Here is a 19539-nt window from a genome sequence, read left to right as displayed (position 1 = left end):
TGTGTGTGTGTGTGTGTGTGTGACCACACACTCCTTTAGAAGGGATTCATTTCATCGAGGATGGAGAGATTACTTAGATCTGACCTTCGCTCCCTCGGCCCAGGGCTCCGAAAAGAAGAGTTAAATATAATTTAAACCGAACAGCCGAGACGTGTTTGGTGTCTAACGCTTCCTTTTATATCTGCAAGTCTAATGTAACTAAAGAAGAAAGTCTCTCGCAAACAAAATCCTTTTTTTTTTTATTTTATTTGATGTATTTCTGCATCCAGTTCTTCAGCAACACCAGGCTGACTCTCTGACCCGGTTTAGTACACAGTCTGTGAACACGAACAACACCAACCTCACGGCTAAACGCTGGAACCAGATGTCGTCGGCCATCTTGAAAAACCAAAGCATGTTTCTTTCTTTCTTTTTTTTTTTTATGAGGCTCTTTGTTACAAAGATGGAACGGTATAATAAAACTCCAAATGAATTAGAAAATACTGACAAACTTGCATGTTTAAAAAATTCAATTGCGCGTCTGAAGCAAATATCTGAAGACCGCGGAAAAAAGATTTAGCAAGAACTAAGTTTCCGTTAGTCGCTAGCTGTGTGAGACTTGTAGCTCTGGGGAAAAACTGTAAATATAATTTTTTTTTTTCCTTCGCAATGAGAAAAATTGCCTGAAAAACGCGAGTTCAGTCATTTTCTGTTCTACACGCCGAGTTAATGCGAGTGTCCCGGTGTTCCGACTCCCTCGAAGAGAAGGAGAAGCACAGAGTTAGTGTTGCTAAATCGAATCATTTTTCCTCGACGCAATAAAAAAAAGTTTGGAAAGAGAGAAAAAAAAAAACTTCCGTGAGTCAACTCAATAAAAACCTATAAGAGAGAGAGAGAGAGAGAGAGAGAGAGATGGCGGATGAGTGTGGTGGTGGTGATGTGATCAGATGAGTAGAGGGTACAGTACGTCTCTACACACACACACACACACACACACACACCAGGCTGCTGGCACAACACAACACAGCTGTTAATAGTGCTCACTGCATTAGATATTTATAAAGCTCGGCCTCACGGAGCTGCCAGTCCTCGTTTAATATGAAAACACAACTCCGCTGCCTAAACACACACATCCAGGCCTTATGTTTACCGTCGCCTCGGCAAGCCCGAACGCCACTGGGGTGTACGCCCCGTTTGGGCAGCAGACTTTGGGCTGGAGTAGGAACAACGGCCTTGTTTGCCATCTCTTTCTCCTTCCATCTTCACACTACAGCTCCTTTACAATGGCATCCTCCCAAAATCTACTCTAATGTTTTTTATTTCCTACTTCATTCAAAAAAGCATCCCAGACTGAACTCGTTTAAGGTTTAAGTATGTAGTAGAGAAGAAGTTTATTACACCTAATTCAACAATATTAAGTGACTGAACCGGTTAGAAGCTGTTGATTAACTTTCCAGATCCAAAACTAACATCAGAGCCGACTTTATGTTAACCCTTAAAGCCTAAGCACCATCTGTGTCAGGGTATTTAGTTAAAATTACTTATTGGCGTTCCCAAATTACCCATAGTGTGTGAATGAGTGTGTGTGTGTGTGTGTGTGTGTGTGTGTGTGTGTGTGTGTGATGGATTGTCACCCCGTTTAGGAATAAAAAAATGATTGCTTTGTTTAAGATATGAGTTTCAAACAATCAGTGTCAGTTTATTAAATAATTATTAATAGTTTTTAATCGTTCAAAACCGCACATTAAACTGAAATCGCAATTTGTTAAAATTTTATCCACCTGGGCACCACGGTGGCTTAGTGGTCAGCACTGTCGACCCACTGTCCAGGAGCCTTGGGGTCTGTGTGTGTAAAATTCTCCCCTTGGTCCCTGGTGGGTTTCCTCTGGGTTCCCCGGTTTCCTCCAACAGTCCAATGACATGCAGATTAGGTTAATTGGCGTCCCCAAATTGCCTGTAGTGTGTGAATGTATACTGGTGGGGTGTATCCTACCATGTACCCCTGGATAGGCTTCAGGCCCCCCCGTGACCCTGTATACAGGACAAAGCGGTATAGACGATGATTGAGTTAGAGAGTTTGTGTAGATGGGGGCTTCAGATATCCAACTGAGCAACTGAACAACTACAAGAGTATGGGGATGACATCACAAAAAAAAATTTTAACCTCACCAAATGCTCATATTATGATCATGGATTATAGAAACAACCGAAAAACAACCATAAATTCACATTCGCGTATGCATCTGTGCTATTACTTTGCCTATTTGAGCCATTTTTTATTTTTTTTTACTTTGTATAGTTGGTTAAAATTAAATTCAATTAATTAAACCGCTATAAAACCTAGTTAAAGCAAAACAATGGCTAAGATGCTCTGGGTTCTGTGCTCAACGTTCCTCTAGTAAGAACTCATTCACGGGAACTGGGAAGACGAGCATGCCTCAGGTTATGTAAAGCTTGTGGTACAGCACTGCCAAGCTTCATTTAAGGCGTTTTCTTGAAAAATTTAACAGCATTTGAGGTCTGGAATCAAAATGAACCAAATGGATGAGACCGAAGCTAATATTTTTGCTGCATTAGATTTCAGACCTGGTATAATTTGGACCAAAATGGCTCTAGTACTGTAGGCATGGATTTCACACCTAAACACAATCTAGTTCAACCTCCAACATGAACTTCTGATGTTTGTGCTGGGTTTTACCTTTAAACCCAAAATACTGGATGTACTCAAGGAAGTAAAGCTGCAGTCTTGTTCCAGCAAAGCTTTCATTAGAAAAAAAAAAAAAAACATGTTAGGAGGTAAAGCAGGTAACACCAGTGCCTCACAAGATTGACCTTAAGGTGCTTCCAGGTTTCAATTTCTCCATCTACATCCCAAAACCATGTCGAGTCTAAATTACCCCTTAATGATGGTGCCTACTAATGGACTAGCATCCCAACCAAGGTCTGTCCTCAGCTTGTTCCCAGAATCACTGCAACATGGATAGAGTTCATGGTCAGTGAAGACGCTGTTATATAAGACATCCATGTAGCAGTGTGGATTTTCCTTCATCTCTGGTGAAGAAGGTAAATATGTTCAGGAATGATGAGTTCAATATGTTTAGACCAGATTCGTCATGCTGTTGGATGGAAGGAGCTTCAACAGGGCAAAGGTTACATAACTGTATTTATGAACGATTTTGGCAGCAGGGGGTTTAATTTCCTGAAGAGGCCATGTACACACAGCTGCAGGGTCTTCTGCCTGCCTCTGGCTTGGGGGAAAAAAAAAAAACTTGAGAATGTCCTTCATGCCTGGGCTGAGAGGACACGAAGAGGCCTGAGCATGACTAAATTCTGTTTTTAATAGCATCGTGCTTCAATTCCTTATCTGATCAAGACCGGCTTAGGTCTGGTCTGTCTTCCTGCTCTATGGTCTTGCAGTGCCACACTCTCCAAGCCAGGAGCAAGCGAGCTCTATGGCAGGTTCTACAAGACCCGTTTGGTCATTAGGAAGTGAAGAGGGTGCAATTAGATGGAAACCAGCGACAAGGTGGGCGTGGGGGCAGGTAATTGAGGGGCAATGGAAGCGTTAGGTGCCGCCTGAATTTCATGCCTTCTTCGTTCACGCACACACACAGACACACCAACACACACACTCGTAAATGCGTGCTTTTCTCCTGGCAGCTGGCTGATGAGCTGAGCGGTGATTAAGAGTGAGTGAACACATCATTTCCTTTGTCATTGTGATGAGGCCTGGGAGAAAAGCCCTCGGGTGGGAAAAGGAGCGGGAGGAAAGAGAGAGAGGAGGATGCATGTGATTAGGTGTGCCATTTAAATGACATTCACACTAATCGCCGATATCAGGTTAGTCGCTAAGAAAGAAGAAATACCTTCGAGAGTTTCCGCAGCTAACGGTGGAAGTGCCGGGGATTCTAAACGCCGGCGCCGGATCTCGCCATGCGCCTAATTCCATTCGCCCAGAGTCGTGGTTAAGCAGGCGAGTCGGCCTGTGGGAAATTACCCACAATTCCCTCTCCAGACCAACACTGCGCACCCCTTGTGTGCACTTGGGCACACACATTATAATGAGTACTAACTCACCTCTAAAGGAGTTTAACCGCATCCTTTAAACCAAGGGCCTGGACAGAACAGAGAGGTGGAGGGTGTTATAGAAGCAAAACCTTAATAAGAAATCAAAGTCTGCGTCTGAAGTCAGGGTGCCTGTCTGGCGGGACAGAAATACTTCTCTATTTGAACTGTAATCCCTTCTTTCCTCCTGCAGACAGCACGGATGTAGAGGAGCTTGTTAGAAGTCACAAGTGAGGGAGAACCCAGGGGGAGAGGCAGGGTGCTTCCCCTGACTGCTGGCTGACGGAGGGAACGGAAAACATTGCCGCATCCTGCAGGGACAATTACGCACGAGGTTTGCGGAGGTACTTAACCCGTTCGTACCGGAACACGAGTCAGGTTGTGACGAGGTTGCTGGCGTCTTTAAGTTTTGATAAATGAGTGGGATAAAGGAGTCTGGCTGGCTAAACTGACTTAACTAGAAGTGAAATTAATTAAATATGTAAGGGTGCATCAGGTCAAAAATATGTAAGGGTGCATCAGGTCAAGACGACAGAACCGTCCGGGACTCGCGTAATAGTCTACAACCTGACGTGTGCTGTCTTAAAAGCATGTTAAGGATGCTTTGCATTGTGTACAGTACGTGGATAAAATGCGTACGGTTAGGAATCACTCCATGCAGAGATTATAAGAATAGTCACAATTCTATTATAAATATAACAGGACGCCATATAAACATATGTCTGATGCAGAATATTATTTGGTTAGTGACCAGGGATGGGAATCACCAGTTACCTACTGGATATCACGTGCCGATTCATTTAGTATCGCGTTTCGATAAGTGTAATAATTTTTATAAATATCCCGATTCAATAACTACATTTTAAAACTTTAGATTAATTAAATGTAGCCTGTTCGTTATAACATAAAACATTTAAATACAAGAGTTTATCTTTAAATTAACTTAAAAAGCAAAAGCAACATTTTGTATCGATGTCATCCGCCACAATTATTATTTCTAAACAAACTTCCCTCTTACCACACGGTATGCCAGTGTGGAAATAGTTCAGAGTGTGCCACCTGTAGGATTATAAAGACACATCGATGTTTTACCTCCTCAAAACTAAACTAGACAGTGAGCACGCCGTTTGAGTGGCTGCGGGCATGTGGGCATGTACGGTCTCTAACATGTATATGAGAGGCATGTTCGAGACCAATTCGTTTACAGGGTTTGGAGTAAAAGGCAGATCAACGGCTTTTAATGCACATGATTTTTTTTGATAACGTAACACCATAAAAATGGGTTTTGGTTGCGCCACCTTGAAAGTTCTGCGCTCGGTACAGAATTCGTTTATACTGTATCTGAAGCTGATCACCGGTCACGGCCAATCAAACAAAAAAACAGCCAATTCTGGTCGGTGACCGGTCAGCTTTTTGTCGTTGTGGGTTTGGGGAACAATTTGCAGCGTAGAGTATTCATGCCAATTAAGCTATGTTGAATTAGCATGATTTTAGACAGAGATAGAGAACGAGAGAGGGAAAGACAGGACTATGAACGTAGGTTGTGGTAAGCAGGATTGCCTGGCACTCATCTGATGCCAACCGCACCATTCCCATGCCAGACAGTAAAGATTTCCCACCTCTCTCCCTCCGTCTGTCTCTCGTCTCGAATAAGCAAGTACCCCGTAACGCACTCAGCACGTTCCCTGATTGAAGAGTCTTTTGGCTTTGTCCTTGACAATCAACTTAAGAGCAGGATCGGGGCGTTAGCACTGCCTTAGCATGACAGCATCGGCGCCTTTAATGCCTCGTCTCATTATTCCCTGATATTAGAACAGCAGAGACAAAGCCGGGCGCAGACACGTACTTTTAACGGTTATCAGACACACGCAGGCACACATGAAATAATAAAAGAACACACACACATACACAAGAGACACACACGCACACAAGCTTGGAGCGGTAGCTGAGCTTCTTGCTGCAGGCTGGGAACTGAAACGTCTCCCTGTGCTGCCGATCCAGGTAAGCAGATTAGAGAAGTGCACAATGCAGCCTTCTGTTTCTCTTCCAGGAACAAACCAGTGCTTTATGCTACACACACACACACACACATATATGCGTACACACACTCGCACAAAACAACACCTAGTCCACAGCCAAGAATTCCTCGCTCAGCCCAACACCTGTGTCCCTCTGTCTTTTTTCCTCTCTCCTTCTCTCTCTCTCTCTCTCCCTCTCCTTCTCAGGCCTGAGTCAGTCTCAGCGCAGCGAATCGGCTTTCATCCCCACGCCTCGCCGTGACCAATCACGGCTTAAGTTACTTACACTTGCATCATTTCAAAAAAAAAACTGCCAAATTTTAACCTGTGATCAGACACACTCTTTGTTAACGCTGTGGATTGGATGCCATCTGGATGCTAACTCTTCCCCGGCTCTTTCGGGGACGCACGCTAGCGTTAATGTTTCACAACGTTTCACACCGTTTCATCATCCCTCGCTACCGGTTCATTAAAGGAAACAAGGAGCCGAGAAGTGCGTGTGTGTGTGTGTGTGTGTGTGTGTATGGAGGGAAAAGGGGCGGAATTGGTGTGTGCCGGGGACATCAAGGTGATCCTCGATTGGTTTTATGGAGTTGTGAGAAAAGGGAAAAAAAGCTTTTCTGTGTGTGTGTGTGTTAGGCAAAGTCAAGGTGAAAAAACAAGAGCAAACTGTTGATACGTGTAGACGAGAGCGTGGGAAAAGAAATCCAGGTCTTTGGAAAAGAAATCAGTCTTGTGGTGATGGTGCTAAAGTTTCTCTCAGTGATCAGTACACACACACACACACACGCACGCGCACGCCTTGATGATCAATATTAATACTGGGAGCGCTGGTTATGACTGAGAGCTAAGGGGTTAGAGACCATTGAACTGGCAAATAAATCAGCAGATATTAAGGCTAATCTCAACCTTGGACTAAAGACACAAGCACAGCAGTGTGTAAGTGTCCTGTAACAACACGTCCATAATGAGCGCAGTGGTGGCTCAAATAGTTAGCGCTCTGGGTTACTGTTCAGAAGGTCAGGGGATCAAGCCCCAGCACTGCCACATTGCCACTGATGTCTTATCCTAATCTCCTCCAGGGGGCGCTGTATACTGGCTGACCCTGCGCCCTGACCACTGTTTCCTAACTGCCATATGGAGAAGAAAAATAATTTCACTGTGCTGTAAGATATACAGTATCTGACAAATAATTTAATCTTAACATGACTCAGGGTCAGCCATGATACATCGCCCCCTGGTGGAGATGGGGTTAAAAGGGCCTAACAGTGGCAACTTGGTGAAGCTTGGGCTTGAACCGCCACCCTTTCAATCTGTAACTCACAGCCTTAAAACTCTAACCCACCGCTGCCCACTGTACATAAGTAAAGAGTTCATATCAGAGGTGTTGCTGAGTGTACGACTCTCTCTCACGACGCGTCTCTGACAGAGCTGAGGAACAGAGCATCACTCTGTAGGGGAGGCTGCCCAACACTGCATGTAAAAAAAACAGCCACTCTTTAACGTCTAAGCTAACTACCTCCCTTTGCTAACATTGTGCAAGACAACTACCTCCTTTTGCTAACATTATTAAGCTAATTATCTTCCTTTGCTAATATTATTTAAGATAACCTCCATTTAGTAATATTATTCAAGCTAACTACCCCCCTTTGCTAACATTATGCAAGCTAACTACCTCCCTGTGCTAACATTATTTAAGCAAACTACCTTCATTGGCTAACATTATGCAAGCTAATGACCTCCCTAAACTAACAGCAAGCTAACTAGCTTCCAGTGCTAACATTATGCAAGCTAACTACCTACCTGTGCTAACATTATTCAAGCCAACTACCTACCTGTGCTAACATTATTCAAGCCAACTACCTACCTGTGCTAACATTATTCAAGCTAACTACCTACCTGTGCTAACATTATTTAAGCTAACTACCTCCATAAACTAACAATCAAGCTAACAACCTACCTGTGCTAGCATTATTCAAGCTAACTACCTACCTGTGCTAACATTATTTAAGCTAACTACCTCCATAAACTAACAAAATCAAGCTAACTACCTACCTGTGCTAACATTATTTAAGCTTACTACCTACCCGTGTTACATTATTCAAGCTAACTACATACCTGTGCTAACATTATTCCAGCTAACTACATACCTGTGCTAACATTATTCAAGCTAACTACCTACCTGTGCTAACATTATACAAGCTAACTACCTACATGTGCTAACATTATACAAGATAACTACCTACATGTGCTAACATTATACAAGCTAACTACCTACCTGTTCTAACATTATTCAAGCTAACTACCTCCATAAACTAACAAAATCAAGCTAACTACCTACCTGTGCTAACATTATACAAGCTAACTACCTACCTGTGCTAACATTATTCAAGCTAACTACCTACATGTGCTAACATTATACAAGCTAACTACTTACTTGTGCTAACATTATGCAAGCTAACTACCTTCATAAACTAACAAAATCAAGCTAACTACCTACATGTGCTAACATTATTCAAGCTAACTACCTACCTGTGCTAACATTATACAAGCTAACTACCTCCATAAACTAACAAAATTAAGCTAACTACCTCCATAAACTAACAAAATCAAGCTAACTACCTACCTGTGCTAACATTTTACAAGCTAACTACCTACATGTGCTAACATTATTCAAGCTAACTACCTACCTGTGCTAACATTATTCAAGCTAACTACCTACCTGTGCTAACATTATTCACGCTACCTACCTACATGTGCTAACATTATTCAAGCTAACTACCTACATGTGCTAACATTATTCAAGCTAACTACCTACCTGTGCTAACATTATTCAAGCTAACTACCTACATGTGCTAACATTATTCAAGCTAACTACCTCCATAAACTAACAAAATCAAGCTAACTACCTCCCTGTGCTAACATTATACAAGCTAACTACCTACCTGTGCTAACATTATTCAAGCTAACTACCTCCATAAACTAACAAAATCAAGCTAACTACCTACAAATGCTAACATTATTCCAGCTAACTACCTACCTGTGCTAACATTATACAAGCTAACTACCTACATGTGCTAACATTATTCCAGCTAACTACCTACCTGTGCTAACATTATACAAGCTAACTACCTACATGTGCTAACATTATTCCAGCTAACTACCTACCCGTGGTACATTATTCCAGCTAACTACATACCTGTGCTAACATTATTCAAGCTAACTACCTACATGTGCTAACATTATTCAAGCTAACTACCTCCATAAACTAACAAAATCAAGCTAACTACCTACATTATTCCAGCTAACTACCTACCTGTGCTAACATTATACAAGATAACTACCTACCTGTGCTAACATTATACAAGCTAACTACCTACCTGTGCTAACATTATTCAAGCTAACTACCTACATGTGCTAACATTATTCAAGCTAACTACCTCCATAAACTAACAAAATCAAGCTAACTACCTACATGTGCTAACATTATACAAGCTAACTACCTACCTGTGCTAACATTATTCAAGCTAACTACCTACATGTGCTAACATTATTCAAGCTAACTACCTCCATAAACTAACAAAATCAAGCTAACTACCTACCTGTGCTAACATTGTGCAAGCTAATTCCCTACAATTGCTGACATTTTGCAAGATAAGATTATGTAAGGTGACCCTTTTAACCCATGACCCCTGGTCTTATAAGCAGCTAGTGAACACAGGAAGTCACGGTTCTTTCCGCGCAGCAGCCCCCCAGTAACTCCCCACCCCCCCAACTCCCCCCCACACACCCCAAAGTCTTGTTTTTTTATACTAATTTAAGGATTCGAGGACAAACGGAGCCTCGGGTTCTAAATAAGGGAGAGAAACGGGAAAGAGACAATGTTCCTCCGGAGCCAGAACAACAACCTCCCTCACACACACACACACACACACACACACACACACACACACACACACGCACACAGAGCCATTGCATTAACCCACAATGCAGCGGGGCAGCACGACTGATGGCTTTGGAAAGCTCAATTTCCAACACAATCGTCCTCATTTTAGCGCGGTAAATGCCAGCGAGATGGTGTGCTCCACACGCTTTTGTGTGAGGACCTTGCACTCTAAAGATAGAGGCCTCAAACGAGAGCGAGAGAGCAAGAGAGCAAGAGAGAAAGAAAAAGAGAAGGATAAGAAAGGACAAAGAGAGTGTGTGCCTGGGCTTCAGTGGTCACCTGGAAGGATCACGTCTGAAGAATCGTGGTCAATGGTCTAACCAAGGAAAAATACAAGAGGTATAAGACAGAGAAAAATAATAAAGAGAGAGAGAGAGAGGGGAAGAGAGAGAGTTATCCAGGTTGGCATTCACTACTCCACGCCTGACGTGATTCTCTCACCCTCGCTCTTTTTTCCACAGACCCGATGCCAACCATCAGACCTACAGGTTTGATCCATTACCTCAGACGTGGGTGTTTATTTACGCACAGGCTCGATGCATCATGCAAGGCAAAGATGAAGAAAGAGAAAAAAAAAACAGAGCCTACATTATGCTTTAGGGGACATTTATTTTTTATTTATTTCTCCTGCCATGACGCGATTCTACGTTTCCCCTCGAGGAAGACGCGTCACTGAAACCCGCAACAAAGTTCTTCCTCCTGATCGCTTTTCTCTAACATTTCTATCCTGATGATTGTGGTCTCTTCTACGATGGCCCCGCCCACATGCACTGGGTACGAGCGATGAGTCCGAAATAAAAAGAGAGAGAGAGCGCCACATTTACGCCACCTTTATCGACGCCCCCGACCTTAAGGAGAACCTTTCACCGCTCGAGCGTACGAGCCAGATGTTTCAGCTGCCCCAGTGCACGGGGTTCGAGGAGGAAAATTAGAAAAGCCACACTCAGATAAACAGTTTAAGTTCAAACATCACGGTCAGTCAGTTCTAGACGTGCGTTTTAGTGCTGGAACGGAACCGATTTTGCGGCTCGCGAGCCGATTCTCCTGCGGTTCAGGAGCGTGGAGCGGTTCCGGATTAGGCTGGAGGAATAAGCTGTGCGTCTCTCCTCCCCCTCTCTTTCATGCCCTCGGTTTCTGGTTTCTTTGCACTAGTAGTTAGCAGTAACGAAAGCCACCGTCCGACTCGCTGATGTTCGAGAACCGTCCCACTGAGGTGTGTGTATGAGACGCGGGTGATGTGAAACCGAGGACGAGTGAGAGAGTAACCTTTTTATCAGGCTGCTTTAATTCAGCTCGAACGCAAACGCCGCGCCGGGGGCCGAGGCTGAGATCTGCTCGATAAGCCTCAATCAGATCCCTGAGCCAGATGACCTGCTGGAGTCTGAAGGGCGTTTAACATTTAACACACACACACACACACACACAGACTGCTAGATACAGAGATAGACAGCAAGATAAAGAGATAGAGAGAGTGTTAGAGTGAGAACGACAGAGAGAGAGAGAGATTGGTGTGAAAGAGGACGGTGTGTCAGCGGGTCCTGAAGCAGAAACGCTCTCCACGCTTCATTACAGACCAAAATAAAAGAGGAAAGAGCTGCTATTCTCGACTGTGTGTATTTGTATTTGTGTGTGTGTGTGTGTGTGTGTGTGTATGTATGTATGTGTGTGTGTGTGTGTAAAACCCTTTTTAGTCATTCAGCGGGAAATTTCCAGACGACCCACAATGCATCTAAACCGTTCTACTGTATGTATGTCAGCACAGACTCAAAGCGAAACAGGGCCCGAAACCTACTGAGACACACACACACACACACACACACACACACACAAGTGCACCTGCTACATGCAAATGACTCAGTCACTACTGGTAAATTTTTTCATTCCTTATTAACTCTTTTTCTTTTCCTGTAACAAATCCGACTTGCATTTGCATTATGTAATTTTAAGAAGAAAACAATCGCCTGGGAAAAAAAAATGTGTGTGTGTGTGTTGTTGCATCTTTCTGCAAACAGATCAACAGCGAGTGCTCGCTTTTCCACCAATTTCTCGAACAAAAGGAAATTGTGAATCTTTGCACTTTCACTATCATACGTGCGATGAGAAAGCTGTTGCTAAGCAACCAGAACCATGGCGATCGAGCGCCCCCTCAGGAGGAGCTCACTACCAAGGATAAAAGTTTAGCTAGCGGGAACACTCCAACTGATCGTTTTCTTTGCAATAAAAAAAAGAACGCTAATGGAAGTGACACCAGACGACCAAGATCAACGTTTTTCTCAGACGTCTTAATTCCTTAAAAAAACAAAAAAAAACAACAAAAAAAAAACACACCAGACTGGAATGACTCTGAGGTTACACTAGCATTAAGCGCTAATCAAAACCTGAGAAAGCGCGGCACAAACTATTATACAAGGGATAAGATGAGTACAGGTCTAAGAAAATTATATAAAATCTCCGTTTGATATGAAATCTCTCTCGAGTTTCCTCTCTCGCAGACATACACATTGCAGGCAGCATTAGCGTTTAGCGCATTGTGTGCGTGTAGGACAGGAGCATTGTGTCTTTGCAAAGTCCTCTGCTTTAGGACGAAGCCTCTTCCTAATCTCAGATAAAGACGAGATAAAGCCGACAGAGATAACGACAACGCTTCCCTACAGCATTATCGCAACCCTTATCTAACACACACACACACACACACACACACACACACACACACACACACACAAATGCAGAGTTGCCAGGATGTAAAAAACTCGCCAAACCCACAGATCAAATCCTGGACGTGTACAGAGTCGGTGTGCCACTCCCCCCTCCCCCATCTATCGATCGTTTCTCCATCGCGTGCTTCTTCTGATTCGGCAATCAGTCAACACGCGTCAACGACAAACAGACAGCTCTGATAAAAGCAGCAGTCAGAGCACACACACACACACACACACACACACGCATGCAGGGCGCCATGTAAACGGTTAACTCTTACCTCTGTGTCTGTTAGTGGTCTTGTCGAACATTAGCATAGCGTCTTCTACCTGCAAGACAAAAGAATAAGTGACGTGAGGTCAGGGGTCACACCAGCACAGGACAGAGTTTAAATAAATCCAAACCCTGATTTAATACGAGTGGCATTCAAGTCAAAACAGGACTAGGTGAATGAAGACATAAAACAGACAATTGACATTTACAGTACAGTGATGAGACTCTTAGCCGCGGTAAAACATCCGTGAGTTGCAAACGATTCAAAGAAGGCCGGAGTGACGATCCCGGCCAAGGAGGCAAGGAACCCATTGCAGTCGTTGCTGTGAACATTCAGCGTCTGGTTCTTGTAAGTCGACAAAACTTGTCGTCAACTTGTGAAAGAGACGCATCTGTCTGTGAGACCAACGCCACTAACACGTACTGTACTTCTGTTAAAAGCTCAGTGTTCTTCTTCACACATATTAACCAACAGAAGAAAATAAACACACACACAGCCATTGAATTGTTTTTCATTTTTAGAATAACCGCACATCAATGGTGCAAAACTAAATCCTAGAGAGTAATAATATCCAATCCGTTTGGGTAACTGAACTCGATTAACTTAAAGGTGTTTATGTTGATGGTGAAACTGGTAACCTGTCAGACCACAGATCCAGTTCCCACTGGCGCTGTACCCAGTCACTCAGCACTTCCTGTTGCTGGGGTCTTTACAATTAATCAAACAGCCCCCTGTTACCCAAAAACCGGCATAACCAAATCACCAAATCTGATTATAGTATAGGTTTTTTTAAAAAGGTTTTTACTCGAGTTCTAAAATAACTGATGAAGCTACACTGATTTTAATCTTTAACGATCTGCGCTGTCAAGACACCAGTCCTCGATACAAACCCAAATCTGCCTAAGCCAACGCCCTCATCCCTGTCCATCATAAACCCACACACACTCACACAGAAAGAAAAACAAGAGACAATATCCCAGAGGGGACCAGAGCCAAAGGTCCTCGGTTTCTCGCCCCAGTTACCGTCGCTAGGTAACACTCACAGCGGGCAGGGTGCGCGTGGCAGAGTGAGGGTGCGCGCCGGAGGGGGGCCGCCGGTGTGAGGGTGATGGTAACTGGAATGCACACGCACACACACAGACATACAAACAAGAGCAAACAGGAACAACCTGGCTGCATTGGGTCTGTTTGTTTGAATTACAGAAGCAGTCTAAAACAGAGCGCACACACACACACACACACACACAAAGGCCAAACATTACTGCCAGTCTAGTGCGTGTTTGTGTGTGTGTATAGGCTTCCATAATTATTAGACCACAATGATGCCGGGTATCGATCTTCAGCAGGACTGTCAGATAGCAATAGCTTTACACTATATTAAAATTCAGGAGTATATGGAGGTGAGAGCAGGTCAGAGTGGGCGTGGCTTAAAGACCATGGATGAGATCATAGGCGTGGTTTTGCAGCTGTATACAGAAGACTAGAAGGAAGAGGGAAGTTGTATTATGACTAATATGTGTGCATGTAATAAATTATACCCCAAAACATCTTAAACACACCCAAGAGAGTGTGTAGTTCTTTACACAGGTGAGAGAGAAGCACTTACATTATGTCCAATGAGAAAATGCGATCGCAATCTGAAATTTGGCCTTAAAAACTCGCCTCCGGAACCGATTAAATTCGTATGCTAAAGTTTCACTGTATGCAGGTATTATTTAAAAAAATAAATGTAAGAAATTTACCGGTTTGACAGCCCTAACACATACACACACGCACACACACATACACCCTGCCGAACCTGATCACGAGCAAGTAACTAACGTGGCTGTTCTCACCGAGCACCGCTCCAGTGAAGGACAGGTCATGATTCAGTGAGCACTCGGAGATGGAGTCAGTTCAGCCATTGTATACATCTATACACACACACACACTCAGCGGGACAGCGGCGACAGAGTTCCCGGTGCGTGACCGTCGAGCGGCCGTCACACTCCACCGAGACACACACCATATAGACACACACATCTCTTTTATAGAGATGCTTGAGAAATGCAGGGCTTTTCAGTGCAGCCTCTCATAGCACACACTGTGCTCTTCTACCATCTGATAGCAGGTTAAGGACCTCTTCACCACACACACACACACATACGCACACACTCTCTTTCTCTCTCACACACACACACACAACCATGGAGGCCATGCTCACTCAAGGGAAGCAGAAATCTCACACTCTTTTCTCCTCCTATTCTGAAGCGAGCGGTTCAAAGGATAATGGCGGCCTTATCGTATGTAAAAGGAGAGCGATGAAGACTCTCTGGCCTTTTGTGACAATGAAGAAAAGCCTCCACTAGTCACCTCTCGGCTGGAGAATGTTACTGAGAACGAGTCTTTTGTAGCTCTGGAGAAAAAGAAAGAGATGCTTCCTCACACTTTTTATCCGACTACTGGTTGAACTCCTGATAAAATCTGATAAGAAGGTGATTTATGCTAATGGCTAATGTGGTGCCTTAAAAAGGAGCAGGCTAGCGAAGTTTGTATTGGAGTCGGCTTTGTCACGGATGTTTATTTAACTTTCATCATTTATATTTAGGCTAACATCCACATAAAGGCTCAGTTAGCAGGCTAACAGCTAATTCACCATGTTGGATTTGCTTCATAAGATAAAATACCAAATCCATATAAGCAAAAATCAAACAAAGTGTTTTTTCTTCTCTTTCTTACAATTATTTACTAGTGTAAGCTAGCATAATGCTAACATCCTCATAGCAAGCCTAGCTACTGAAAGGCTAATGGACTAATCCACTTGTTTAAAGTGCTTAGCGCAAAGCTAAACAGCATGAGGGAAAAAAACCTGCAAAGACAGCAGCTCTTTTTTTTATATATATTTTTTTCATTTTTAATTATTAAGCTGACATAAAATTATGCTAACATCTTCAGAAAAGTAACCTCAAATGACCCACGTGCAATGTGAACACCCTCTACAGGATGTTAGCAAAAACTTGGAAAACCTAGTTAAAGTAGTTTAAAAGCGTTTTGTAGTTCTTGATCAGACTTTTTAATCAATTAGCATAAATGATGAGAATATCCGACGGGAAAATTATATGTTGCTCAACCTAAGCACCCCAAAGCTATTTAAAAAAACAACAACAGAATGAAACTAGCAAAAACATTCACACTGATTAGCAGCGCTAATCAGTGCTGCTAATCAGTGTTAGATGCTGCTAATCAGTGTTGATGTTTGCTAGTTAAATAAAACTAGCTGTTCGTGACTCTAGAAAAAAAAAAAACAAGCAGTTTTCTTAAAGTTTTCTAAAATTAAATAACAAGAGTGATTAGCATAACTCAGGTTAACATCCAACAGAAAGGCCCAGCTGTTAGGCTAATAAGGGAAAAGCTTGTAAACCTACAGGACTGCAGCATAACTTAGTTATTGTTGTTAACAAACAAACAAACAAAAAAACAAAATAAAACCATCATCTTCACACCAATTTATTTGAACAGAATAACTCTAAGGCTAACATCCTGCATGCTAGCAATGTCTGGAGCTAATTCGACACTTTTAGCAGGAGTGCTGATTTATTAACTAGCATGCAGGCGCTGGAGCCGGTGCACAGAGATACAAGGGGGAGAAAAAAAATTACAAAGAGGAAGCAACCGAGCAGCTGTTTAAATTCACACGAGGGCCTGGAGGCGGCTTATCGTGTTTCTGTCAGAAGATATGACAATGAACACTCCTTCCCTAGAAACCTTTGCACCTATGCTGCTGCGCCCAAAACAGCCATATGTACAAAATGCCAGTCTCTCTCTCTCTCTCTCTCTCACGCACACACACATACGCATACACACACATACACTCTATACAGACATTGGTTTAAATCAACAGCCTTTTGAATTATTTATTATCAGAGAAAGGCATTCATAAGCGAGCAGAGTTGTGGTGTGAAGCGGGGAAACGTAGCAGGCGTGCTGGAGATTTAAGAGCAGGGGAAATACAGTGTGACAGCAGTTTAGATCGACTACAATTTCCCCATTATTTACATTCCCCACACGAGAGAGAGAGAGAGACAGACATAGCAGAAAGGCGTATCAGAGAAGGTTTCGCTCTCTCCTACTTAAACTCACCAACACAGTAACAGAAGTTTTACTTCGCACCAGGGGGGCTTCTCATCAGTATTCGTGTTTTGTTTTTTTTTATACCGAATTAAAATAAGCACATCCTCCAGCTAAGTGCCGTGTCCTTTACTGCATCCTATTCTGGAATGTTACTAAGCAAACTTACGAGAGCACTCGCTATGTGCCTACAACCGCTACGCCTAATAACTTTGCTAATGATCAGTTGGTTTCTTACTCTCATACAGTAAACAACGCATTGTTAAACGTAAAAGGTCAAATTTAGAATCGTTATACCCGTATTCGATAAATATTTTAGAATATGTTTACCGGCCGTGTTAAATAAGCCACATTTACCCCTTACTGACCAATCAGCCAATCATGAGACAGTGATTCAGGGCATACAATCATACAGAGCTTCAGTTCACACCTTCAGCAGAGGTCAGAATGAGGACAGGAAGTGTGACCTGGTGCTGTCAGACTGACTGGTTAAAGTATTTTCGAATTTATTTTCTCGTTATGCGTAACTGTTCTCGCAAAACAAAACAAAAGTCAGAGAAAGATCTGTGGGTGGAGATGATAAGACCGGTACTGAGATGACAAGAAAGCTATTATAACTCTAGTAATCACTCTTCACCACTGTGGTGAGCTGAAAAGCATCTCAACCAGCATGATCATTTTCTTCTGATGCTTGAGATGTCATTTTGGGCTTAAGTCATTTCTGCTAACCAAAACACGCTTGGTTGTTTCCTCTCAGTCTCAGGGTGCGAACATACAGTGCATCCAAAAAGTATTCACAGCGCATCACTTTTTCCACATTTTGTTATGTGACAGCCTTATTCTAAAATAGATTACATTATTTTTTCTCAGAATTTTACACACAACACCCCATAATGACAACATGAAAAAGTTTGAGATTTTTGCAAATTTATAAGAAAATAAATAAATAAATTTGAGAAAGCACATGCACAAAAGAATTCACAGCGTTTGCAAAATTGAGCTCAGACGCATCCTGTTTCTCCTGATCATCCTTGAGATGTTTCTGCAGCTTAATTGGAGTCCATTTGTGGTAAATTCAGTTGATTGGACATGATTTGGAAAGGCACACACCTGTCTATATAAGGTCCCACAGTTGACAGTTCATGTCAGAGCACAAACCAAGCATGAAGTCAAAGGACTTGTCTGTAGACCTCCAAAACCACCAGGACTCCTCCTAGAGCTGGCCGGCCATCTAAACTGAGCGATCGGGGGAGAAGGGCCTTAGTCAGGGAGGTGACCAAGAACCTGATGGTCACTCCATCAGAGCTCCAGAGATCCTCTGTGGGGAGAGGAGAAACTTCCAGAAGAACAACCATCTCTGCAGCAATCCACCAATCAGGCCTGAGAATTTTGTTTCTCGTGGTCTGAGAGTCCTTCAGTTGCCTTTTGGCAAACTCCAGACGAGCTGTCATGTGCCTTCTACTAAGGAGTGGCTTTCGTTTGGCCACTCTACCTTATAGGCCTGAATGGTGGATAAATTATTCCACCATCGTTTGCACTTTCAGACAAAACGCCACTACTCAGGAAACAACTGGGTTCAGTGGTGTCTAACACCCTGGAAGCATGGCTCCGAGTTTCCTACTACACTTCTTTACAAATCCTTTTCTCCCCCCTTGGGGTCATCCAGGGTCCGGGAAGTCAAGCATCTCATCCGAAATACCTGCCTTCCATTGAGCCAGTAAATCCTTGAGTCTCTGCAGTAACACCGGACCACACGGGTCGCAGGTGTAACATCACACCATAACCTGTTCCCCGTGGCCTCCGGTTCTCGTGTGCGTGTGGACCACTCTGGTTGGACGGAGAGCAAAGTGTGGAAAGAATTCTCTCTGATTTACAGTCTAACCTCGACAGGCTAAGGATAGAGGTAGCGTTTTTCCCTACTAGCTCTTAAATCAGCTAAGGCATCTCTTGGGTTTACAGCTGAGAAGATCAATAACACGGCCGTCTGAAGCGGAGAGAAGAAAAGGTACGGGATTGTGTTCGAGCGGCGTACGTTTCATTCAGCGCAGTTCACATCTGTTACGAATAAATATGAAGGCAGAACGTGGACGAAAAATTGTTTTTGCTGCCGTTTCTATAAACGCATGCGAGACGAGAAGGCCTGAGCTGTATGTCGAGTGACGTCTAGCTTGGATTTGAGTCGAGTCAGAATTGATTCATTTTCTCTTTGTGATCAAAATACACTAGAGGCTACCTAACAATGGACAGGGCTCAGAAAGCTGAGGTGCCAAGTGTGTATGCTGGTCTCACCTGCCTGAGGAACTGCAGCAAAAGTGACAAACACACCAGAGGCTTCTTTCAAAGGGACTAAATACAACATACACACAAAATCAAAAACCTAAGAAATCACAATTTGCTGTTGAAGATGAACCAAGCCTTCATCTGGACAGGATGGGATTCTGCACAAGCTCCAT

The 19539-nt window shown here is 43.2% G+C and overlaps 1 protein-coding gene across 7 annotated transcripts in view; it reads right to left on the bottom strand.

Annotated features, from left to right (window-relative positions):
• Positions 1-19539, bottom strand: part of msi2a (musashi RNA-binding protein 2a) — a 240452-nt gene that overhangs the window by 104287 nt on the left and 116626 nt on the right. For all 7 annotated transcript variants that reach the window (XM_053515776.1, XM_053515771.1, XM_053515775.1 and 4 more), the window contains exon 7: positions 12986-13034. In XM_053515776.1, coding sequence (XP_053371751.1) covers positions 12986-13034 — 49 coding nt within the window. The remainder of the gene's footprint in view (positions 1-12985; positions 13035-19539) is intronic.

The sequence above is a fragment of the Clarias gariepinus genome, chromosome 17, assembly GCF_024256425.1.
Source record: "Clarias gariepinus isolate MV-2021 ecotype Netherlands chromosome 17, CGAR_prim_01v2, whole genome shotgun sequence".
NCBI classification, from domain to species: Eukaryota; Metazoa; Chordata; class Actinopteri; order Siluriformes; family Clariidae; genus Clarias; species Clarias gariepinus.
Note: the sequence above shows the minus strand (reverse complement) of the source record. Positions and strands in the feature narration are given on the sequence as shown.